Source organism: Canis aureus, chromosome 38 (genome assembly GCF_053574225.1).
Source record: "Canis aureus isolate CA01 chromosome 38, VMU_Caureus_v.1.0, whole genome shotgun sequence".
Lineage (NCBI taxonomy): Eukaryota > Metazoa > Chordata > Mammalia > Carnivora > Canidae > Canis > Canis aureus.
In genome coordinates this window covers 3,913,620-3,925,802 of record NC_135648.1, presented here as the reverse complement: position 1 = coordinate 3,925,802, position 12,183 = coordinate 3,913,620, and the positions used below count along the sequence as shown (strand labels likewise).

The following is a 12,183-nucleotide window of genomic DNA, read 5'->3' as shown; positions in this document are numbered from 1 at the left end:
AGAGACACAGGCAGAGAGAGAAGCAGGCTCCATACAGGGAGCCTGATGTGGGACTCGATCCCAGGTCTCCAGGATCAGGGCTGAAGGCAGCGCTAAACCGCTGAGCCACCCGGGCTGCCCTAAACTATTGGTCTTTAGCAGACATTCCCCTGAACCTTACAGTGTGTTTCTTCTGTCTTGCGATTCACTCTGCCTCAAATAGAATTTCAACATTCTTTACCTGTGAAAGTTCCACCCTTCCTTGGGGCCCACTTGAGATTTCATCTATTCCATCATGTCTTTGCCAGTTTTCCAAATCAGATAAAAACTTACATGTATTTTTCACTTTACCTTTACAAAATGCTTTTCTCATACATTTTTTATCACTTTAAGCAAACATAAGCAACTTTTATGACATGCAGCCAAGTGTTTTCACTCCCAGTGCTATGCTTTCCTACCATAGCTTACTTGTTCCTTTGAACCCCAGCATACTCATAAGATGTCTCTTAATCCTATGTTTGTATCACAGTGATTTATATCCTGGTTTAGTTCCCATTCCTAACTGTGAGCTTCTTAAAGGTAGGATCAAGGACTTTCTTATATTTTTGAGTACCTGCCAAGTCTGTCCAAATTCCTTGTAGGTAGTAACAGTGGATTAGCAAAGATTTATTGACCTAAATGAATTCAATTGATCTCTGATTTCCTCTATGCTTTGAGTAAATGTCAGTTGGAGTGTGGCTGAATAAAAGGATGCCCAGACAGTTTAAGTGAATGGGGAAGAACAGTGACTAAGCAGATGGAAAGGAAGTAGCTAGAAATTGAATATTGGAGGAGTCAGGTCTTCACTCTCAGGGAGTGGTATCTGGGGGGCTTTATTCTTCACACCTAAAACAATAGAAGTGCTCTAATCTCTCACTCCCCTTCCTGAGACTAATTTCTCCCTCTCTCAACCACTAGAAACCTCCAACATCTAGTCTGGACTTAACCTCTCTCCCAGGCTCAATCTTTGCAGACAAAGACCAAGTTAAGAGAGAGAAAAGTGTTGAAGTGGACTAGAAGAAGAATGGCAAGGCTCAGAGTGAGGTGAGATAAGTGGGAACACTTCTCATCCAACCCTAAATTCCTACCATGTCCAATCATACTCTTCCACCATGGCCCTCCATAGGTCCATTTCAGGACTTCCCACTGGTCCTTTCTGCTGGTCCCAGCTTGAGTTTCTGCTACAATCAGGCCATTCTTGTCCTCAGCCCTTTCCTCTGCTCCCTTCTACCTGCCTTCTCTGCTCTAAATCATATCATCCTAGAAACTCTCCTTGTCTCTCATAAGCCTTATGAGTCTCCTTTTCATGACTTCTAAAGCATTTATATGTATGGGGTTCATTCTTCCTGAACTTCATGACTTAGCTTATTTAGTATACTTATAATTTCAATCCTTCTAGTCCTTTGTCTCCATAGTCAGACCATATGTCCTGTTTTAAGGGTCAAAAAAATATGGCTACCATACTTAGAGCTATACCACAATTTCAGCCTTTGTTTTATGTAATTTTCTATTTCTCTGTCTTCCCAAACTAGGATCTAAGTTCCTTGCAGAACTCCATATTTTACTTCATCTAAATTATCTCACAATGCCTAATACAGGGTCTAAATAAACACCAGTTGGTTGACCTGTTGATTAATTATTAATCCCAAGCCATAATAAAATATTACTCTCTTCTAGTAGCCACATTCTCATTCTGATGACCAAAGTTTCCGAGAATTTACCTGTACCCAACAGCTCCATCATAGACAGAATCATTCAGATAAATGATGGAGCCTCCAGGGAGTACAAACTGCTGTCCAGCTGGAGCATTGTAAGACACCAAGCCATCTGCCAAAGGAAACACAAATGTGTCAGTGCCTCAGGAAGGAGATACACCTACTGCTCAGACCAATTCTCACAGGGAGTTACATAAGACTGCAAGGATGCAATCGTGTTCAGTGTGTCTGCATAGGACTTAACCTGGGCACAAAAGGAGCACGGCTGAGGAGCACTCCTCAGTGGCAGTCAGTGAAATGAATCAGAATGCATCATTTAGAGCATACAGCACCAAATCTTGGTGGAGAAACAATATCCTTTCTTGACTCTAACCTAGAGGGAATCACATCACTCCAGAGATTACTAATCCCATACCTCTCCGACCTGTTTGCCTTTATTTTCCAGGGGTTGGGGTTTTTTATAAGGTCTATAAGCTCTCTGTCTCTGGAGACCTACCTAGCCAGACACAGCCATAAAGCTCCACCCGCATGCACACATTCATGGAGTGGTCAGTGACTGGAATGAAGCGGACAAATCTGGCCACGATGGGTGGCTCCAAGTCCTTTAGGAAAATGTCATAGGGGTTACTATTCCCATCCAGCACCTGAGGAAAGAGAAGAGAAAGAGCAGGAAGATGCTATGAGGTTACACTGACTCTTCCTCATCACCCCTTTCATGGACCCTCTCTTTTGAATTGAAGGAGAAGAATGTATCCACTCAGCTGTCTCAGCAGCCTTGATATTCCTCCCAATAGCCCCAGTCCACCCTCCCTCATCCTCGGTCAGACATTTACAAGGGCATGCCAGGTGTGTGGATGCACATACCTACAAGACAGCCTGCGTACTTCCTCTTCTAGCCTAAGTCAAAATATGGTCCTGGACATCTCAGGGTCTAGATGTCTCTTCTTCCTACCTGTTTCCCATGCCGGTTCCGCCAAGAGATCCAGCGAGTGCCATCCCGACTGTAATTGATCTTGTACATGGGGGCAAACTCAATGCCATGGCCCCCGGCATGGCGCCCTTGGGTCCCCACCAGAGTGATAAAGTGCAGGGTGTGCAAGTCAATCTGTAGGAACTCCTTCAGGTCATCGGGTTCCACTGGAATCTCAGGGCACCAGGCTCCATCCCCGTCTTCTGAGTCCAGCCTTGAGACACAGGGTTAGGGAAACAGAGAGAAACCATGAAACTACAGTTGTTTACCAATCCACAGCAAGCAACTGAGGGGAGAGAGCAGGCTGGGTTCCCACTCTAAAAAGACTCTTCTGGTCTCCCTTCAAGCCTTACTGCCATCACCCGTGGTCAGTCCCCTGTCCCTGAGGCACTATGAAACCCAGAGAAACACAACCAGGGCCTAGAGGCTTTCAGATCAGATGTAGTCTTTACTTCTCATCCTGATTTAAAGGTCTCAAGGGAAATGAAACCTTTTCTACCCTATACCCCCCCCATGAGTCATTTTACCACCCCCTTCCACATTCAGTCCCAACATAACAAGGGTGGCCACCCCTTGCTTGGATATCAAGTTATAGGAAGGAGGAGGGAGGGATCATAAGATCCCCAGTGTGGGTTATGTAACGCAGTGGAATTTTAACCAACAGGATGGGCATGGCGGCCCAGCAGAAAGCCATGGGAACCCATGATGAGAGTGAGGGGTAGGAGCATGTCAGGGGAGTAGTAAATAATCTGGTTTCATTTTATTACCTCTAAACTAAACTACCAGTGAGGAAAATTGTGAAATAAGTATAAGGTTTATTTTGGGAACCTCTTACCACTTTCCCTCTTCCCTGGAATGTCTCTTTTCTTACAGATGTCACCTACTCGTTGTTCTCTTCCAACCCCACCAACCCACTCTCATCTTTCACATATGAAGAAATTATAGGGAAGGTTTACTAAGATTGCTTTTCTTATGGGAGATTCCATTTTAACAGAAATCAACACTTTACACTAAAAGAATTAGATTCCAGGAGGAGGAGGATTGCGCTCTAACAAGCAGAGTAGTCTTTGACAAGGGTGTTTATTGCTTTAGAAGATCCCTGCTATTAGGCCACTAGGAACACACCATACTCTTTATAGTTGAGGATGGCCCTTCTATGAGGTATCCTTGAGAGAAGGGAAGAATTTATTGGAGGCCTCAGCATATGCTTACAGCCTTGATGCTTTGCACTGTGAGTGATGTTTCAGAGACACCCACTGAGAAGAGGACCGGGTCTCCTAGCTCCCAGTGCCTTAACTTCATCTGCACCTTCTCCTACCACTGTCGCCAGCTTCCTGCAGGTGCTCACAGTGAGAAGGTGAAGTAAAGCAAACCACTGCATGTCAATGAACCCATCTGTTGTGGCCATAGTGGGGCAAGGTCTTGTGGTTGGGATGGGGTTGCCAGATGACCATTTAGTACCAAGCCCTGAATTCTCTTCCTGAAAATATACAGAACATGACAGGCCCACTTGATGTCCTTCCCTCATGCCTTCCAGCTCCCACCAAATACTACTCTTCTTCCCCAGTCCCTTGAGTCAGAAAACGTATTCCAACCCAGGACTCAGGCTTTCTTGGGGTATCCATCCTCACCTTCCATATTTGGCAGCTGTGGATTCTGACCACTGACTGGAAGCTGTGATGTCCTCATCTGGAATGTGGCCTCCTGACATGCCCAGAGGATAGCGACATATGGCTGGACCAAGAGAAACCGAAGAAAAAAAGAGAGGAAATACTTTTCTTTTTATTTCCAAAGATCCCCTGCCCCTTGTAGGAATAATGTAATTGATTATTGGACAGGGAAACAGAGGACTAAAATTTTCCAAAGTCTTTCTATGACCCCAGTTTGATCACCTTCTCTCAGCTTTTTCACCCTGGCCCTCCCTCCAAACTTATTAGTGTCCAATCCCTTGAGCACTGACCTTCAGCCACACCTATCTTTTGGTCCAAAATCTGACAACTAATGTAACATAATGCACTGTCCTGATTTATCCTTTTATTTGGCAGTAAGCCCATGGCCCGTTCCCATTCTCCTATTAGCAAATGTACACTTCTAACCAGTTTCCCAACTGTGCTGAGTCATCCGCACAGTCAGCAGATATTACCTGTGATCCAAAGCATTCTTTTTTCTAGGTAGGTGATTGCACAAAACTGTGGAACAAAGCCAACAAAGCCAACAAACTCAAAAAGCCAACAGACTGAACACACAGCTTTGGCCCCCAACAGCACCATGTTTTGGCCACTGGCTAAAAATAATAGCCTCTGGAGAGGGACTTCCATCCCCAGCCAAGACAGAGTAAGAGGAGCCAGACTTACTCTCCTGGGTGAAACAATCAAAAAATGGACAAAGTACACAAAACACTGGATTTCAATACAATGAATATCAGACAACAGAGGACGACAATCCCTGAGAGACAGAGGACAAAGATAAGTCCTACAGTGGCACCAGTTTACTACTGTGACAGATTCAGGCTGCAGCACAGTGAGTGAGAACTCAAGCAGAGTCTAGAGGATTCCCCAAATCAAGGAGACAAGGGTCTGGAGAAGCCATGGGGATCTTGGGTTGCCAGAGAAATACAGGATTAAATACAGGATTCCTAGCTAAACTTAACTTTCAGATAAACAGGGGTGCCTGGGTGGCTCAGTCAGTTGAGTGGCTACTTTCAGCTCAGGTCCTGATCTCGGGGTCCTGGGATCGAGCCCCACATGGGACTCCCTGCTCAGCGGGGAATCTGCTCCTCCCTCTGCCCCTCACCCTGCTCATGCTCTTTCTCTCTCTCTCTCAAATGGATAAATAAAATCTTTAAAAATAATAATAAATTTCAAATAAGCAATAATTTTAGTGTAAATATGTATGATGTAATTTTTATTTTTTTGTATGACATAATTTTTAAAGAAGCAGGCATGTGCAGAAGCAGATGATAGAACATATAATGAAAAAAACAATCAAAACTAATTCAGAACTTATATAGAAGTTAGAATTTAAGAAGAAGAGTATTAAAACAGTTATAACTATATTGTACGTGTTCAAAAATACAAGGTCAGCCACTGTGGGAAACAGTACAGAAGTTCCTCAAAAATTTAAAGAAGAATTACCATATGATCCAGTAATTCTACTACTACTGGGTATTTACCCAAAGAATACCCAAACACTAATTTGAAGAGATGTGTGCACCCCTATGTTTCTTGCAGCATTACTCACAATAGACAAGATATGAAAGCCACTCAAGTATTCATTGACTGATGAATGGATAAAGAAGAAACAGTATATATATTTATATATATGTATATATTACTCAGCCATAAAAAGAATGAGATCTTGCCACTTGTAACAACATGGATGGACCTAGAAGATATAATGCTAAAAGAAGTAAATCAGAGAAAGACAAATACCATATGATTTCGCTTGGATGTGGAATTTGAGAAACAAAACAAATTTTAAAAAGAGACACACACACAAAAATCAGTCTCTTAAATACAGAGAACAAACTGGTGGTTGCCTGAGAGGAGGTGGATGGGGAAGATAGGTGAAATAGATAAAGAAGACAAAGACTACACTTATATTGATGAGCACTGAGAAAGTTGAATTGTTGGATCATTATATTGTACACCTGAAACTGATACAACACTGAATGTTAATAATACTTGAATAAAAACAAAAAACAAAAATATAAGGAAAGCTACAAGTGATATAGAAAGAATATAAATCAAATTTTAGAGGTGAACCTGACTGAGAAAATATACTGGATAAGATTAAAGGAAGGTTATACATTAAAGAAAAGATCGGTGAAATTAAAGACAGCAATAGAAATCATCCAAAATGAAACCATGACAGAAATAAACCAAATAATCAACAATAAAAAATAGAACACTAGTTAATTTTGGAACAATTTCAAACATCTTACTATACATGTAAATGGATTCCTTAAAGAAGAGGAGAAAGAAAGACCAAAAAAGTATTTGAATAAAACATGGTAGAATTTTCTCTCAAATTTGAGAAGCTCAATGACCTGAAGCACAAGAAACATGAAGAAAATTATGCTACCGTACATCATGATCCAACTGGTTAAAACAAGTGATAAGGAGAAAAGCTTTTAAGCTGCCAGTTTTAAGCAGTTTTTTAAGTTTTAAAAGAACATATCATGAACAGAGGACCAAAGAAAATGACAGCAAATGTCCCATTGGGAATGGTAATTACATAGTAAATATATAAGATGAGTTTCCATGTTATTTACATCTTTTTAAAAGGTAACTGACTATTTAAACAAAAACAGTAACAATATACAGTGGGTTTTGTAATATACACCAAGATGAAATGCATGAAAACAATAGCATAAAGGCTAAAAAAGGTAAAATGGAAGTTATCCTGTTGGAAGATTTTTATACCCCACATGAAGTGATATAATATCACTTAAAGATAGACTTTATTTAATTAAAGATGTACATGGCAAATCCTAAAGCAAGCACTAAAATAATATTTTCAAAAAGATTTATAGCTAATCAGTCAGCAAGAGGTGAAATGGAATCATAAAAATTTCAATTCACTGAATAGAAGGCAGAGAACCACAGATAAGTTATAAGTAAAAGGATGAAAAAAAGACAAACCATGAATACTTAATTTTTAAAAATCTGGAGTGGTTGTATTAATACCAGACACAATACATTTTAAGATAAGAAATAGAGATGGTACTTCACAATGATAAAGGAGTTAGTTAATCAAGAACACATGACAGTCCTAAATATTTATGCATGTATCAGCTTCAAAACAAATGAAAAGGATTTAAAAAAAAGACTGCAGGGAAAAATTAACAAAACCACAATTATAGATGGTTTTATATCTCAATAATTGGTAAAACAAGTGGACAAAAAATTAGTAAGGATATTGAAGATTTGAACAACATTATCTACTAGTTTTACCTAACTGAACTTTATAGAACTCTACCCAACAAAAAGTATAAATTATTTTAAAGTGCATATATAACCAAGATAAACCAAGATAAACCATATTCTGAATCATAAAAGAAATCCCAATAAATATTAATTATTCAAGTCAAAAAAGTATGTTCTCTGTCATAATGCAATTACTATTCAGAAAAATAAATAGTGGAAAGATACCTGGAAAATCCCCAAATATTTGCAAACTAAATAACACTCTTCTAAATATGCCATGGGTCAAAGATGAAATCAAAAGGGAAATTAGAAACTATTCTGTACTGTAAGATAAAGAAAATACAACATAACAAAATTTGTGGACACCACTTGAGAAGTACTTATGGGGAAAACTATCACAATAAAAGCCTATATTAGAAAAAAGGAAAGATCTTATTTAAAAAAATATTTATTTATTTATTTATTCATGAGAGACACAGAGAGAGAGAGAGACAGACAGACAGACAGACAGATACAGGCAGAGGGAGAAACAGGCTCCAAGCAGGCAGCCTGACATGGGACTTGATCCCAGGTCTCCAGGATCAGGCCCTCGGCTGAAGGCGGCACTAAACCACTGAGCCACCCGAGCTGCCCAAAAGGAAAGATCTTAAAACTATGATCTCAGTTTTCACCTTCAGAAACTAGTAATAGTAGAGCAAATAAAACACAAAGTAATTATAAGAAAGAAAAGGATATATTAGTGGAAATCAGTGAAATAGAAAACAGAAAAATAGCAAAGAAACTTTATAAAAGCAAAAGCTGGTTCCTTGACAAGACTTAAAAGGAAAAAGAATCTCTAGCTAGGTTGACTTGGAGAGAAAAAAGAAAAAAAAACACTACCAATATTAGGAAATGTAGGAAGTTACCTAGTTACAGATACTACAGATGTTAAAAGTACGGGAAGAAAATATTATAAACAATATTATGCCAACAATTTCAACAACTCTGATAAAATAGTCAAATTTCTTGAAAGATACAAACTACCAAACCACACCTGTAAAGAAATAGATAAACTGAATATTAAATATATAGTCAACAACATTTCCACACACAAAAAAAAAAAACCCTCCAGCATAAGATGGCTTTACTTTTGAATTCTAACAAATATTTCAGAAAGAAAAAAATACCAAGCTCTCACCAACTCTTCCAGAAAATTAAAAAAAGGAGAGGATATTTCCTCATTCATTCTATGACATCATATTATTCTAATACAAAAACCAAACAGGAACATTATAAGAAAACTATACACCAATAACCATCATGAACATAGATGCAAAATCTCTAAACAAAATTTTAGTAAATTGAATCCAAAAATACATAAAAAGGATAACATGTGATGACCAAGTGGGGTTTATTCTAGGAATGCAAGGTTGGTTTGACATTCAGAAATCAGTCAATGAAATTCACCACAAACTTAAAAATGAAACTATATCATCACTTCAGTAGATATAGAAAAAGCATTTGATAAATTCAAACATCCTTTTCTGATAAACATTCTCAGCAAACTAGAAATAGAAAGGAACTTCCTCAGGGCCCCCAGATGCTCAATTGGTTACGTGTCCAACTCTTGATTTTGTCTCAGGTTATGATCTCAAGGTCATGAGATCTAGCCCTGTGTCAGGCTCCATGCTGAGTATGAAGCCTACTTAAGATTCTCTCTCTCCCTCTCTCTCTGCCCCTACTCCCCTGCTCTCTCTCTCTTAAAAAAAAAAGGAAAAGAAGAAAAGAAAAGAACTTCCCTAATAGGAACAATTATAACAGAATATTATGAAAACCTATATGCCAACAAACTGGACAACTTAGAAGAAATGAATAAATTCCTAGAAACATTACAAGCTACCAAAACTAAAGGAGGAAGCCATAGAAAATTTGAACAGACCAATCACCAACAATGCAATTGAATCAATACAAAAAACTCCCCAAAAATAAAGCTAGATGGTTTCACAGGCAAATTCTACCAAACATTTCGAGTAGAGTTAATACCTATTTTTCTTAAACTATTCCAAAAAATACAAGAGGAATGAATCACCCAGATACCAAAACTGGACAAAGGCACTACAGGAAAAAAAAAAAAAAAGAGAGGATCCCTGGGTGGCTCAGTGGTTTGGTGCCTGCCTTTGGCCCAGCGCACGATCCTGGAGTCCTGGGATAGAGTCCTGCATCGGGCTCTCGGCATGGGGCCTGCTTCTTCCTCTGCCTGTGTCTCTGCCTCTCTCTCTCAATCTGTGTCTCTCATAAATAAATAAATAAATAAATAAATAAATAAATAAATAAATAAATCTTTAAAAAAAAAAAAAAAGAGGACTACAGGCCATTATCTCTCATGAATACAGATACAAAAATCCTCAACAAAATATTAGCAAACTGAATCTAACAATATATTTTAAAAATCACATACCACAATCAAATAGGACTTACTCCCAGGATGCAGAGGCGGTTTAATATTCACAAAACAATCGACATGATATGTCACATCAATATTAGAAAGGATAAAAACCATATGATCAGTTCAACAGACACAGAAAGAGCATTTGACAAAGTACATCTGTAATGTCACGTGATGCTTCTAGAGACAGTGTGGTGAAGCAAAACCATACACAGCCACTTTGGCCAGAATCATGGCCACCACCACCCTGAAACACTTCTAGGTTCCTGTCCACTACATTTTCCAAGTCAAATTTGAATCAAGGGACGAACATGGGAGCTATGGGGGGATGTATAATTTCTCCATCTGAGGTGACAGCTTCTACCCATAACCATTATGCCTGAATCTCAAGTATAATTCTGGGTTGTTCAGGAATGAAGCCCCACATTCTCAGATTCTAAACCCTCCAGGATATGAAACTGAAAGGAGGAGTAAGGATGAGGAAATATTGATACAGGATGCCAGTGAGGCCAAGATTACCAATGGGTGAGGTCAAAGAACATTTCAGAAATCACTCACAGGGCGTGTCCTCTCTTGTGGGCCACCCGTCCATGCAGTGGAGGCCATCCTCTGATTTTAGCGCTGGTGCTTAGTGCTTCTCAGGGTCAGTGACTTAATGGCAAGGAGAAGCTTCTGGACACCTTTATCCCACATGCCACGTGCACCAGTCCAGTTTGGCATTTGGGACACAAGCCGGCTACTAATAAACTAGACCTTTGCTTTCCTTTTGTTATTGTCCCCTGTGTGTATATTTCCCCTGAGAACCTTCTGGGGAGGGGGCCTGGCTGGCCAAGGCAGGCAACCCTTGCTCCTTTGGCTATCATTCACGTCATGGTGCTCCCAATCCCGATCTTGACTCCTGAAATACAGTTCCTCACAGTTTTCAAAGTGCTGTCCCCGTGTTTACATCTGGTTTACCCTTACAATAGCCCTACATGGTAGACAGGACGTGTATTACTATTTTCAAACTACACGTGAGGAAGCCAGTTAAAGTCTCACAGCTATTAAGCAGTCCTAATCCAAAATTAGTCCAGCGTACCAGACGGTCCCCGTCTGCTTTAACCACAGGTGCGACACAATGCAAACTGTTTCTCCCAGCATGCCAGGCTGAGGCAGGAGCCTTGCAGATTTAGTAAGAGAGTTGGCCTCTGGCCCCTTCCCTCGCTTCTGAAACCAAAGCTTTGTTCGTGGATCCAGACCTATCTCCATCCCCAGCACAATAATCTACTGTTTGCTCATGGCTTTCCAGATTCATAGGGTTTTTAAGTTCCTATTTGTATTCATTCATTCATTCTGTGATTTTATTTTATTTTATTTTATTTTGGAGCACTATGGGAATACAGCCATAAACAAAACAAAGTGCCTTTTGTCAGAGTCTACATCCTAGTGAGGGGAAACAGACAATAGGCAAATAAATACACAAGACGAGAGAAGATGGTAAATGGTGTGAAGAAAGTTAAGTGTGGAAAGGTAATAGGTGCTTTTTCCTGCAAAGTGATAAGAAAGGCTGCTCAGATAAGGGGACTGTGAGCAGAGACCTGAGTGAAGGAAGCCAGTGAGCCAAGTGACTCTTAGAGGGCGGGATGTTTCACGGAAAGGGAACAGGAAGTTGAGAAAAGAGTCTTCTTGGTTGTTTCAGGTACAAGGAGGTGGCACACATGAAGTGGAAAAACTAGCTTAAGTTACTATCCAGCATTGTCGCTTTGCAATGTAATGAACCTGGATGCCTCCAAAGCAAGCATTTTTGAATAAGAATAGGACCAATTTTGGTAAATTCTCTTTCCTCTGATTTCTGACATTTTTGGTGTCTGTTTTATAGCCTTAGGTACATAGTGCTTTCTCATATAATTGTGTGGGAAGTCCTATCTCCCCTCAGATGGCAAACTTTTTAGAGGGAAAAAACAGGGGGAAGGGGGGGGTTGTATCTTATTCCATTTTATTTCTCAGTGCCTATCTAGGGAGACAACAGGTGCTCAAAAATACTGAGAAAAGAACTAGGTATCAATTAGGAGTAAAAATAAAGTTGAGTAAAATAATGTCTCCCTGCAAATCTTACCCCCTAGACTGTTCCATTTCAACAAATTCCAT

At 39.8% G+C, this 12,183-nt stretch overlaps 1 protein-coding gene across 5 annotated transcripts in view; it reads right to left on the bottom strand.

Annotated features, from left to right (window-relative positions):
- Nucleotides 1-12,183, bottom strand: part of DDR2 (discoidin domain receptor tyrosine kinase 2) — a 149,368-nt gene that overhangs the window by 31,212 nt on the left and 105,973 nt on the right. For all 5 annotated transcript variants that reach the window (XM_077886844.1, XM_077886841.1, XM_077886840.1 and 2 more), the window contains 4 exons: nucleotides 4,335-4,437; nucleotides 2,686-2,917; nucleotides 2,230-2,377; nucleotides 1,740-1,845 (listed from right to left, as the gene is read on the bottom strand). In XM_077886844.1, coding sequence (XP_077742970.1) covers nucleotides 1,740-1,845; nucleotides 2,230-2,377; nucleotides 2,686-2,917; nucleotides 4,335-4,437 — 589 coding nt within the window. The remainder of the gene's footprint in view (nucleotides 1-1,739; nucleotides 1,846-2,229; nucleotides 2,378-2,685; nucleotides 2,918-4,334; nucleotides 4,438-12,183) is intronic.